General features: G+C 42.3%; 1 protein-coding gene across 3 annotated transcripts in view; it reads right to left on the bottom strand.

Moving 5' to 3' along the window:
- Window positions 1-13708, bottom strand: part of kmt2cb (lysine (K)-specific methyltransferase 2Cb) — a 71186-nt gene that overhangs the window by 8683 nt on the left and 48795 nt on the right. For all 3 annotated transcript variants that reach the window (XM_086171884.1, XM_086171886.1, XM_086171887.1), the window contains 16 exons: window positions 11230-11370; window positions 11086-11118; window positions 10637-10786; window positions 10405-10546; window positions 10066-10295; window positions 9845-9918; window positions 8934-9131; window positions 6735-8711; window positions 5633-5946; window positions 3941-5523; window positions 3740-3851; window positions 3547-3613; window positions 3378-3438; window positions 3047-3279; window positions 1083-2717; window positions 572-760 (listed from right to left, as the gene is read on the bottom strand). In XM_086171884.1, the coding sequence (XP_086028010.1) occupies window positions 572-760; window positions 1083-2717; window positions 3047-3279; window positions 3378-3438; window positions 3547-3613; window positions 3740-3851; window positions 3941-5523; window positions 5633-5946; window positions 6735-8711; window positions 8934-9131; window positions 9845-9918; window positions 10066-10295; window positions 10405-10546; window positions 10637-10786; window positions 11086-11118; window positions 11230-11370 (7139 nt within the window). The remainder of the gene's footprint in view (window positions 1-571; window positions 761-1082; window positions 2718-3046; window positions 3280-3377; window positions 3439-3546; window positions 3614-3739; window positions 3852-3940; window positions 5524-5632; window positions 5947-6734; window positions 8712-8933; window positions 9132-9844; window positions 9919-10065; window positions 10296-10404; window positions 10547-10636; window positions 10787-11085; window positions 11119-11229; window positions 11371-13708) is intronic.

The raw sequence follows: 13708 nt of genomic DNA, 5'->3' as shown, positions 1-13708 counted from the left end.
CTTGCATTAATGACATTTCTTGAATCAATAAACACACTCTTGCTGTAGAAACCAAGTAGAAAACATTATTGTGACTAAATTGGAAAAGACTCCAGATGATTTTGCTAAATTGGACTGTAAACCATTTTGAGCTTTTTTTGGGCATACAAGCATCTATAATTTCATGTTCGATAAGTTCATGCTTTTTTTTTTGCATAACCAGTTTAATTGTCCAACCTATTGCAATTTAGGAGGCAAAACTGGACATTCAAAACCGCCGTTTTCAAAACCTCATGTTAGGTGCTGTTATACAATAAACATGGAAAAAGAAATTTACGATGTGGCATATGTAATGAAGATAATATGACTACATTGTTGAAAATACTATGCTCTGTCAATACAATATTCAAAATTCATTAATAGGCACACTCCCATATAACATATACCATATATTACCATTTTCTATTCTGTGATCCTGTATATTTTTGTTAAGTCATTTGGTGAAGTTTAACAAAATTTTGAAATTTTGCTTCTCTTTTGTCTTCTCTTCCCAATTGTATGACCAAGGCAAAACATGGTAAATAATTCTAACCTGTTTGATCTGGTTCATTACAGTTTCAGGACCAGAGTGCATCAGTTGCCTATCATCCCCTTCCTTTTTCCTTTTCTTGTAGCGAGAAGGAGGTTTCTCTCCCTTTGGGGTCCTCTTGTTCCTTCCTTTCTTTTTCTCCTGCTCAGGGAGAAGAGGTCCAGGAAAGTCAGGAGTGCCATCTGAATATGCCTGCAGATTGAATGAGAATGAGAACAACTTTATTTATCCCAAAGAAAATTGTTGTGCCAGAGTTTCAAGCAAAAAACATAGCAGTAATAGATAATAGTAGGAAGGAAAAAAGAATAGAAGAAAAAATATACTTTAACATATAACCATGTGTATCTACTGTACCTGAAAAATTTCAAACCTAATGACATGTTTAAACGCTGACAGCTATGAAAAATTATTTATGATAAGGTTCCCTTTTGTATGACTTAGCTTCCTGATTCACTATGAAAACCACTGGCCCCCTCAGTGGTCTGTTCAGTACATGACTAACTCAGAGACTGACCCCATTGCTGTCCATGGAGCTTTGCCTGAGAAGAGATTTGCAGTCTGTGGGTTCTTCCTCCTCTGAGCGCAGGCCCTCCTCAGACCTTTGCTGGGCAAATGCTGGTGGAGTTGCACTCTTGTTCTTTAGAAGGTGTTTCAGTAGTTCATTGCCAGCTTCACCCTTGTTTGGACTTTGCCCTGCTGGAAAGGGAGACGCGCTCCCTTTACTATTCTCCTCTTTCACAGAGCTAATTTCGGACCCAATAGGACCTTCTCTTGTCTCATGACACTCACTGGCATCAGTCTGCTCAAGCTTTATATTGTCAAGGATCCTTTCATGTTCCTGAGCCTGGGCTCTTGCTGTGTCTGATGTGAGACCAGTTTGTCCAGACTGCCCACATGACAGCTGCCTCTCCAGTTCTGAGTGGCTTGGAGTGGAACATCCCAGTAAGGGTGACCTTGAGAGGTCCTGGTCTCCAAAAAGATGGGTGTTTCTGGTTGGAGTTGAAGAGGTATCAGAGACACAAGGTGTAAGAGGAGCTGTGAGATCTGAGTGTGGAGTTGAAGGTGTCTTGATAGACTCTGCGTCCTCATCTTTCTTCTTTTTGCGGTTTCTCTTCTTTTTGCCTTTCTCATCCGGGATGATGTTGGAGTAGAGTTGGATCAAAGACTGACCTGAGCCTGGAAAGTTAGATGGAAGTGGTGTAGCAGAGTCACCCCCAAATGGTGGACATTCACCTTGCATTGGAAGCATCATTCCAGGTCCACCAAACTGCCGGGGCCTTGGCTGACCTTGGGGAAAGTTAGGTCCTTGTAAGCCCATATTCTCATGGCCCAAGCCTGGCCCCATGTCTGGAGTCATCATCCCATTGCCCATCATGGCTCTCCTTTCACCTTGGATGTATGCCCCAGTCGATGAGCTAAGTGCCTGCTGCGGAGGGAACCTCGGTCCAAGTTGTTGCTGCTGTTGTAATGATGGCCTCTGGGGCTGCATGAATTCATGTGGCAGCTCTGAGTTAAAGTATGGCATCTGAGCAAGTGGTGCCATGTTCCCATCTGGCACCATCATACCCTGCTGCTCCATCTCCATGCGGTGTTTCAGGGCTCTCTGTCGTTCAACTTCCTGCATGAGCTGCACACGTTGTCTCTCCTGCTGCTCCCGGAGTCTCTCCCTTCTCTCGCGCTCTTGAAAGCCTTCACTGAATGGATTATTGTCATCGAACTTAACACCACCAGTCTGCAAAGGTTTTGCACCAACTGGTTGAACTGGTGGTGCTGGAGGCTCAACAGGCATGTGTGTGTGCTGAGGCATGTTACCCATTGGCATTGGATGAGGCTGGCTTGGATTTCCCACTGGTACCTGGGGGGGCATAATAGGTGGCATTCCAGGTCCACCCATTGGCATCGGAGGACCTGGGTGCCATCCAGATGGTGGGTTGGGCATACGTGGAGGCGCATTTGGCTGACCGACATGAAGAGGCATCTGCATGATGGGGTTCATTGGAGGCTGAACCATTGGTGGTCCACTGGGAACGATGCCAGCAGGACCTGGCATTGGGTGCAACCCAGGCATTATGGGAGCCATATTGTTTTGCTGGTGTTTTACTCTGTATTCCTCTATAAGTTCAGCATGCTCCTTCTGCTGCTTACGAATCTGAAAAAGAATAAGACGTGGCTATAAAAATTTTATTCATATTCTTTCCTTATGAAGTGGACTAAAATGGCATCAAAGAATTATACGATAAACGCTGTGCATGTTCAGGTGTTTAACGTAATTTCAGTGGCAGTGTGTGTTTATACATATAAAACTGATATTTCTCTTAGCACTAGACCATGTTCACAATATTGCCCTTAATGTGGCCTGGTAGTTGCTGATTGTAAATGTTCATATAACTACATTCATTAGGATGGGGATTTGCATGAATTGGTTTATTTGAGAAAAAAATATGAGGAGAAGCTTGACAAGCCGAGCATTCAATATACCTGCTCAAGTTGTTTCTGCACTACACCTTGCTGCTCTGTGACATGTTTGAGCTGTTCGGCATCTTCCTCAGGGAACTCCCGCCCTGCCTTCTTAGCTGTTCTTTGCTTGGCCGACAGAGCTTTCTTTGACTTCCTGTGAGCACCAATTTTCTCCTCTAGAAACTTCTGCTGCATTTGAAGTAGTTGTTGAGTTTCCTGAAGCCACTCCTCATACTGAGCCCTCTGAGCGTTGTCTGACAGAAAAAAAAAATTATCTTTTGTTAGCATTCAAAAGCATAAAAACAACAAAAGCCAAATAGTGATAAGGAAAACAGATTTTTTGAGAACTCACTAACAAATCCAGGTCCAAAGTTTGGAGGATTTGGCCTTGTTACTTGTGTCAGTTTACCATCCTAGATGGAAAGAAGACATGTATTATTGGATAGATTATACAGTGTATATCTATAAGATCTACACTATAAGATTTTCATCCAATAACTGAGCATTTTAATGTCTGTTACCTGTCCAACCACTTGGGTAGGAAGTGGTGTGCTGTCAGGACAAGGTGGCACAGGAACAGATGGAAATCTGTGATCCACGAGCACAGAGAATAGGAAACAATCTCATGTATGGTGGCAGGATAACCAAGTAGAGATGAGAAAAACTACATAAGCACAATTTTCAACTTACAAAATCAACAACAAAAAACTTTACCTGTTCATAACCATTGGCGTCATCCCCATGTTATTTTGAACCATTACTTTGTTGATGCCTTTCAAAGCAACCATCTTGGCTTTCATGATAGGATCAGTGATTGAGTCAAAATCTAGGAATGAAACATTAGATTGTCAGAGCTTTTTTAATATTAAACATTACCTTGTACTTAAACAAAAAGTTGTTATTTAAAAAATATACCAATGTTGGGAAAGAAGGAATCACTGGAGCGCTGACGAATCATGGCTTGCATTTGTCTCTGCTGCTGCTGCTCTTGCCGCTCCTGGTCAAGGAGGTCTTGCAGTAAAAGTGGCTGCTCTTCCAGCAGAAGAGGACGGTGTTGCTGGCTTTGCTGACCCATTGCCTGGTTTAGCATTGCCTGCTGAGCCTGGCTCATATTGCTCTGGTCTACTCCAGCGGCCAGCCCCACCTGGTGGTCTGCTCCAAAGCCTGTCACAGGGGCATCTGCGGTGGTAGTGGCGTCTGGTATTGTTTGACTCATCGTAAGTGCAGAAGTATGCTGACTCTCAGGGTTCTGCTGGGGCAGGAGGTTACAGCCTTGACTGACAGATTCAACCATTGGATTTAATGACTGCTCCTCAGGCTGCTGCTTAATGAGTAAACTAGACAGAACGGGGGTGGAGTCAGGGAGCACTCCCAGCTTGTTTGAAGTTAAGGTGTTTCCAGCGGCTTTTTGGTCTACCACCTCAGGAGGTTTCTGACAGTCTTTGACCTCTGTTTTAATTTCCTGCCCTGGTGCCAAAGAGGCAGAGTCCTGACACCCAGGAGCTTCCAGTTTGACCTCAGCGGAGGTTTTCTCTGCAGTCCCATCTGCCTTTACCAGTTTAGATGTCGAACTGGATGAGGTATCGGTACCACTGCTAGTCAAGTTTTTGTTCATCTCTGTGGTGTCAGCATTATCATCCATAGGATCGCTGAGATCTAGCTCCACATTGAACATGTCTTTTTTGATGTCATCTAGATCTGGGTCTGTGTAGGCAATGATGTCAAATTTCCCAGCTGTTAAAAAATCATCAAGGTGTAAGTCATTTGTCTCTAAATCTAGATCTTTGCCATCTTCAGGGTCCAAATTAAGATTTTCCAAGTCAGTATCCACCAGGTCTTTCACCTCAACGTCTTCAAGATCTTTTACAGCGGATTCCTCTGTATCTAGTTTCTCCTCCACAGTGTCACTTGTGGTCACTGAGACAGCCTCGGTCTGCCCAGCAGGGGGTGCACTCAAGATCATTGATGCAGCCATGTTCTGGGTCTCATTTGAGGCTGGCTGACTCATGGACCGCATTAAAGAAGACTGTTTGAGTGTGTTGCTTCCTGACATCTGGGATTGCTGATGAAGATTGTCCATACTAACGGAAATCTGCGTATGGCCAGTCTGGCTGGCCATAGGGTCTACCATTCTTGGCCCCTGATTCCCTGGGAACCTGGTATCATGTGTTCCATGAAATCCAGGAGGCCTTAGACCTTGCAAGTTTGGATCTATGTTGCATCCTTTTATAGCAATGGGGGGAAATGCCATACGAGGCCTATTTTCTGCGGCTCTGTGACGCAGCTCAATGAACGGCTGGCCCATAATGTTGTGCTGCTGCACTGGCATGCCTCTTGGAGGAAAGTGGTGAGGTAGACCCATTGGGTTTGCTACCATAGACTTAGCCATTTCAGCAGACATGGAGCGTCTCATTTGAGGAGGGATATCCTGCATTGGGTGTTCTCCCCTGGGAAACAGTTCTGAATGAGGTCCAAGAACACCAGGTGGAAACGAAAACCTAAAATAGAATAAAAATAAGATATAGATTTAAAGATGATGCATTCTTTGCTAGATATATAATTACAAAATATTTTGAATTCAAGCAAATAATAAAGGACGACAAAAACCTTGGTCCCTGATGTCGTAAATTGGGATCTCCAGGATGTGGGCCGCGGGGGATTTGTCCTTCATTAGGGAAAGGGACACGCTGATCTGCTGGAAAAGGTCCAGGAAATCTCACTGGTCCTCTTATAGGTCCTTGTCCAGGATAAGGTGGAGGAGGGCGGTTGAAAATTTCCCCCTGTTGCCCAGAGTCCTCCTGGGGCCAAGGTCGGGGTGTTCCGGGAGTCATATTGCCAGCGGGCTCAGGAGGGCCTCTCTCTTGACGAATGGCACTTCTCTGTTGCTGCTGTTTCAGGATCAGCTCTCGTATTCGCTGTCGCTACAAAAGCAGGGGAGGATAATAAATATAAGGGTATTAAAAGATTTAAATACATTGTAAATAAGCCAAAAAATGTATGCTATTATAAACTATCAATGCAGTTTACTTTGATTAAATTTTCCTCTCAGTTAATTTGCTACAATGAAAGTCAAAACCCATTATTTTATTTTTGTCAAAGCAAAGTTCCAATTCTATGGAACTCAAGTTTCTTTAGTTTAGGGGTACAGCTGTAACAAGCATATAAAATGCACAAATATGAAGAAATACAACACTCCTGTTCTCTCCATGACTAGCCTTATATATAACGTGCATAGACAAAAAAACGGAAGGGAAGCACTGCCATTTTAAATTACAAGTTAGAAATGTATGTAAATTTAGAGACCCCGTATGCTGTATTCTCTTCCACATAAACCACATACATATGAAAATTGCTGTTATCCAGGAATGTGTTGCCACTGTTACAAGAGGAAAAAAACAAGACAAATATCGGGAGCAGGCAGGAAACTGAAATATGACCTAATCTATGCACCAAGTGTCAATATAATAGAAATTGAGAACTTACAAAAGATGCACATAGAAATACGCAATATGATTTGGCAGAAATAGAAAGTTTTCTAAGGGTTCTTTTGAAGAATTCACATTCCCTCAAGTTAAATACAAGACTACCAATAAGCTAGAAATGTGGTCATTCAACTCCTTATTTGGAATTTACCTTTTTTAAATCTTTTAAAAAGGTATACATACTATAAAATCAGATAGAAAAACAAAAAATGGCAGTTATAATATACCTGTCTCATTCTTTCCTCATTTTCTGCCGCAGCAACACACTGAGCCTCAGAGGAAACACCAGTCAGTTGTGGATTGTTAGACAGCTGGCCTGTGTCTACAGGGGCAATTTCGCTGTTACCCACAGATGTTGAATCTTTATTTTCCATTTTCTCTGACTGCGGACAAGGAGTCATAGGAGCTTGATCAAATGGCTCATGGCTAGGAGTCTGACTGGGCCTTCTGGAAGGTGATTGAGTGAATCCATCTTCAGGCACATTTGGGTGCTTTGGTGTCTGTGAGCTGGGATGAGGGAAGGACTCTTGAAGTCTGCCTTGAGATGAAGAGAAGGGGTCTTGGGTACCCAATGGCCCTGGCCTTAGACCTTGGCGACTTAGCCCATCAGGAATAGTGCGTGGGGTCCCTGTAGGCTGGGTGTAGATGTCATTTATCATTGTTCTGGGTGTCCCAAGCTGGGAAAACAAGTCATTGCCTGAAGGCCTTGATGATCCAGGCGTACTTGTAAAAGGCTCAACTGTCCCCCTTTGGCTACCTGGGGATTTGGAAAACCTTTCTAATACAGGGGGACGGGGTGTTCCAGGGGGCTGGGCGTATGGGTCAACAGCATGGGAAGGTGACATCCTCTGGACAGGGTGTGACTGATGAGAGAACTGGTTCATTCCTGTGGGGTGAGGAGTAGCAGGTGCCTGGGCGTAAGGATCTGAGGATGGGCTAGGGTTGTTTGATGGTTGACTATAATTGTCATGTGGACGTGGAGTGCCAGGAGGTCGAGCATATGGCTCAAAAAATGGACGTGGTTGATGACCAGGTTCATTAATTGCACGTGTGTTTCCTGGGGACTGAGAAAATGGATCATTTACTGGCTTGTTTGGACCAGAAGGCTGAGCAAAAGGGTCGTATGTGAAGTGGTCTGGTCTTGGAGTGGAGGGTGCATGAGCATAAGGATTTCTAGACATTGGAGTCATTGGTCCTGGTTGAGCAAACGGGTGTGCCTGTGGGTGATGCTGGCTCATTCGAGGAGGACTGGTGAAATTGTCATTCCCTGATGGTCTTGGAGTATGTGGGGGTTGAGAATAGGGGTCATTCTGCTGACTCTGTGGGAACCTATCTTGAGAATGTTGACTCTGTCGATTGAAGGGATCCTGAGGATGAGGAGGAGGCATCGGAGTTTTGAACAGTGGAACAGAGCCAGACTCATTACTTCCAGGGATTGGTGTTAGTAAAGGCCTCGAGTAAGGATCAGACAAGATCATTCTGTTCTGGGCCATACGCTGATAGGCTTCATTTCTGATCATAGGCCTGGAATAAGGATCTCTGCCTGGAGAACCCATCGGGGGTCTTCCCTGAGCAGTCTGACTCACCCTGGGTGGACCCATGGGCTTCAGAAAGGGATCCATTTCACCAGATGGCCTTGGGGTGTCAGGAGGTTTGGCATAGGGATCACTGCTCATGGATGTTGGAGAGCCAAAAGTTTCATGAGCAGGAGAAGGCCTCCCCCTGTCCTGCTGCTCCATCAAGGAAGTGGGAGATTTACCAGATTCCACAGGCATTCTGCGACATGTATTTGGGGGTCTCGGCGTTCCAACCATCTTAGCATATGGGTCCCATGGAGAAGAAGGTCTGGAACCAGAGGACCCTGGTGAGAATACCTGGGGTGATTGAGGCTGAGAGGATGGGCCTGATGGGGGCGGAGGAGGTGGTCGCAAGAACACATCTTCTGTTGGAGCTGATGTGGGAGTCCCCGGTAAGTGTGGCCTGGCGAAGCTATCTTTAGAGTTTATTTGCTGCATTGGGGATGTGCTTCCATTGCTTGGTTGGGAGGCTGGGCTCTGGTTACCACTGTTGTTTCCATCTCCCTCTGCCTGGCTATTGGTCTGCTGCTGTTGCTGCTGTTGTTGCTGAAGCTGCTCATTCTTCACTTGCTCCAATTTCTGAGTGGCTTCAATTTTGGCTTGTTGTTTGCTTTTCTGCCTCATTTGCTGTTGAAAAAACATAGTGAGAAGTGGTGTTGGACTTCAAAAAGGATGAAATATCTGTCTCATGCCAAGAATGAACTGGATTTACTAACCACCAATGTCATCAGGGTTAATGCAGAGGATAGTGCAGTTGCTTAGGGAGCTTTTATTAAACCACCTCTTAGCTGTCTTAATATAAAGTGGACCTGCCGCTGCATTCGCTGACTTCATTGCATACACTCTTACCTGTCTAAACTTCCACTCTTGTTCATGCTCTGACTCTTTTGGTTTCAAAGGGTCTTTAAACAGCAGTTCTGTGTCTAGTGGTATGTTGGGATCAAACACCTCAGGGGGCTGTTGCTGTGGATGGTGCCTCTTCGCCGTCTCATTCGACATCTTGACGTTGTTGATGCGCAGGGCTGCTCGGTTATCTCTTGCCTTTTGCTACGGAGCAAAATCATAGGAGCTTACTGTGATATAAAAACTTCAGCATCACCAGAAAACTCAACTCTTATATCTAAATAAATACATACATATACAAAGACACACACAGACAAACCGTATGTCCCCTCATATATATCAGCAGTGTATCCAATTTTAAGCAGTCACAATAGATTAAGTGTTCTTTCTTTTGTATGAGAGGCCAGATGATAGCAAAAGGGCTAGAGTCAGTTTATTTGTCTGGTCTTATGTATATCCATGAGTTGTGAGCAGAGGATCAAGTGAGACCATTTTCCAATGACATGTCCTTTGTCTGATTGTTCATTGCATGTGCATCCACAGACATTTAATAACAATAACCAGAACTGTAACCAACAGCAATCTCCCCCCAAATATTACATTTTTGACACATTTTAAAATTGAACCTAAATCACTGACAATAGCATCAGCCAGATAAAATTACTTCTAATTAACTTAATTAGACTATAGTGAGCTTGAACAATGAGCAGGGCTTGCAGTGTTTGTTGGTTTATCTGTGAATGGACAGAGTTCAAATTTTATCTGCAAGGGGCCAGATGCAATGCAGGAGTGTGCCTTCTACATACTCATATACCAGTGCAACTTGCAGGGACAGTTTGACCCCTGACATTAAACAAAATCTTAATGATTTCAGAGGTCATCAAAAAAATTATCTCAAACAGTAGAAGCAATCTTACCACATATGGGGCCCTGTCTTGGGAACTAGCTTTCCTCCAAAGTTTCGCAATTTGCTTTACTCTGGTTGACCAGTCTGTTGAATAAATGATAGGAAGACAGTCATATAAGAAGTCTTATAGAGCATATGTGTTTGAGTTGTGTAATGAATACCCCAATGGTGATAAAAACTTTGGAACAACAGTCATTTGGACAAAGTTAATTACATTCGTATCTTGCCTACCTGGATATTCTTCTTTGAGGTTAGGAAAATTGACGTTGGTATACAAGACAGGTGCTACAGTGGCTAGCTCTCCAAGGGTCTCCTCCTTCTCCCACTTGAGAGTACTCCTTTGGGCATTTGACATGGCTTCAGTTTCCCCCTCAGGTAAAGATCCAGGGGGTGCAGGGCCAAGGGCAGGGGATGGCCATGGACCAACTGCCTCTCTTGGCATCTGACTAAAATTCCTATCCCTGGCATACAAAGAATGACAACTTGTGAGGCACTCTTTAAAAAATAGTTTTTAGGGAGTGGAAATACAAATTTACAAATCTATGTTACATGAAGCTGGTGGTGCAATACCTTGGATTGTCGTTGAAAGGCATATGGTTGAGGGGGGAGAAATTTTCTGTAATGCAGGAAGCTGCACCTGGATTAGCAGGGAAGCGGTGGTTTGGTCCCATCATACCATTGATCATTGGCATTCTTGGAAACATGGTATTGCCTGCGCATAATGTTCAGAAAGTACATTAGATTTTTTTTTTAATAAGAGTCAAAACCTACAGCAGTCTGGACAAAGTGACCATTGATTTACCTGCATTGGGATGAGGAATACTAGTACCAGTTGTTGCAGGGAGGGGCCGTGCTCCCTGAGGGTGAGGCAACTGTGGTGGTAGAGGAGGTTGGCTTGTGCTGGGGCTTAGGACTGCTGTGAAGAGATCCTCTACATCCTTCCCCTCTAGTTCTGCAAGACAACCAAACAGCACATTTTAAGAGCAATACACATCAAATTAGAAGTAAAATCTGAAATACATTAATTTCAAATTAAGTTGAATTGTGTGCCCTCATGTAATCATGAAGATATTCTGTTATTTGTATACACATTAAGGTAAAATCATGAAAATACATTCAACTTTAAAATTTTGGAGGGACTTTGGTAAAATATCAAAAATGTATTGCCTTAGGAAAGGAAGGGAAAATGGTGGTCTGAAACATCTGAGCCTCATAGCCTCAATGTTTTCAAGATGTGATAAAACTACTAACCTGGAATTTTATAGAGCTTGCTGAGGATTGATTCTGAAATAAACAAAAGAAATTGAGAATGTTTCTGGACTTTAATTCCAAGTGAGTTAAACAAATTAATAAAGTGTCTTCACGACAGATTGAGGTCTAGTCCCCCTCACTGACCGTCAGTAACCATCTTGTCTAGCTCTGGGCTAAGAATGCCATCCAGAGGTTCTTCTGGGAGGGCTCGTGGTGTCCTCCGGCCACCCTGAGACTGGGGCACCACTGGGGAACTGTCTGCCAGGGGCCCAATATCCAGACCAGCTGTGGAAATGAACATGGTCATACTTAAATTAACCTTCACAAATCGACAAATACTGTGCAAAGAAGAGACCCCATCAAATGTGTGATAATAAATGTAGATTTTAAGTGAGAATATGTTCGTCTTAAGAGGCTGTGGGACACATTCAAAACACAAAAGCAACACATTAGTTTCTCAATGTGCAAATTTTGTTTTGGGAAGTGTAACACAACCTGTTCAAATTAATCTTTTGGAAAAATACAAAACTTTATTCATGAAATGAATGCTTTGAGCAATCCATTATTTTGTAGAATTTTCATTGATGTCTATTAAACACCATAAAAGACATACCACTATGATCAAACTTTAAACCACTATTTGTGTCACCGTAACATCTCACCTTCTAGTTCTTTCAAAGTTGGAAAAGCTCACAAACACAAATAAATGCTATATCTTGATTTTGATCGTCAGTTCTGCATGCTTAATAACTAAGGAATTATTGTTAATATTATTACACTGATGTATTTTCTGTGTTGAAAAGTCAAAAGGCTGGCTATACAAAGGGTCTTCAAAGTTATCAGAAAAAAAAAAAGAGTTCAGTGCAGATGAGAACAAGGTTGTACAGTGAAAATAGGTTTCAAACAAATTTTGGTTTAAACCATTGGGATTGGAGAAAAAATAAGCTGAATGGTCATACAGTAAGAGAATAACAGGACAACTTTAAAAGTATAGGGCCTCACGCATGACTGTTTTCTTATTTCTATCTTATATATAAGGGGCGGCGTGGCGCAGGAGGTAGAGCTTTGTCTAAGTGAACATTCCTGGTTCGATTGCCAGCTCCTTTTAGTGTATCGTAGTGTTTTTGAGCAAGACACTGAAATGTTTTTGAGAAAGACACTGAGCCACGCTCCCCTGGAGCTGATGGACGGCAGCCTACTGCTCATAGTTCATCCATGATGGGTTAATTGCAGGAATCAATTTCCCCGAGGGGATTAATAAAGGATTAATTATTATTATTTGGAACTGACAAATGCAATTACATGAATATAACAATAGCAGGTAGTTCATCAAGCTTGCTCACAATCCAGCAAATAAATGTATCAATTATGCTTAATCTTAGATTCTAGGCACACAATTAAAATTAACAATATGCAATGCCCCAGTAAACCAATATTGTGTAAGGGCAGTCGACCTAAATGCTTTTTGCAAAATATAAACCCACACGCTACTACAGGTAGAGATAAACAGGCAGTGAAAACAAAATGCCTCAAAAAGACAAATGACTCCTTTTCTGAGGACAGAAACTTTACCCAGTTGAGTTTTGATTGGGGAGAGAAAATAGCGTTTTTTAATCATGAGCAGTATAATTGCTGGGCTAAAATGCATGATGAATGACAAGAGATAATGACATTTTCACCCCAATGGTCCTCAATTTTACCCATTCTTCTTCCTCCACATGACCATGTTTGTCTTCAGGTGGTTGAAAATTATGAATAACTGAAACAGCATTTGTGACATATTTTGTAAAATGAATCTGGCTCCATCCCCCTAGATCAATCAAAATCTGTCTTTTAATATGCTTCTTCTGAGATTATCCCCAGGTCTGTCCTCTATATTGATATACTGGGTCATTTTGATCATCTCCTCTTAAAACAAATTATAGATTACAAAATATTAAGTTTTGAAGACAAGAATTAAACAAATAGACCCAATCGTATATACTGTCTTTGGTGGTCTAATTTAACAGGTAACAAAGGGATGGGCTTCGATGTTAAAAAAAATGAAATGAGTCACTGAAGAACGTCAATTTGTGTGTATCTGTAAAACAAAAAGCAATAAATGTATATACAGTACACCTACATACATTGTGTGTGTGTGTGTGTGTGTCTCTGTGTATGTATGTATGTATTTATGTATGTATGCATGTGTACATGTGTATTTGTTTTCTTGTACTTGTATAAATATTCTCACACGGTGTTTTATAGTAATTATAATTTCACTGCATCAAACCAAATATGTGTATATTAGCTTACACTTTGATTTAACTTTTGGACAACTGAAAACACCTCAACTCTTGGTAAATCCAACCCAAGCAATTAAATTCTTCACACATTTTTTTAAACCAAACTGTGTTTCATGCATGAGGCATATTCCGTGCAATGTGTGTGTGGAAGGGATGCAGGGAAGCTGCTCTCCAGGCAGCCAGGTGAGCCAAATCCTACACTGAGCTAGGTTAGCACTATAATAAGTGCAAAATGTTATTGATGGATATGAACTACAGTCATTGATAATAACTTTGTCAAAATTCTTTGTAGATTCTACATGTTAAAAACCTTTTCAGTATTTTGAATGTCCTGAATT

The sequence above is a fragment of the Fistularia commersonii genome, chromosome 25 (genome assembly GCF_037954325.1).
Source record: "Fistularia commersonii isolate RoL2024-O1a breed Wild chromosome 25, RoL_Fcom_v1.0, whole genome shotgun sequence".
NCBI classification, from domain to species: Eukaryota; Metazoa; Chordata; class Actinopteri; order Syngnathiformes; family Fistulariidae; genus Fistularia; species Fistularia commersonii.
The sequence above is the reverse complement of the archived record's forward strand: the minus strand, read 5'-3'. Positions and strand labels throughout refer to the sequence as shown.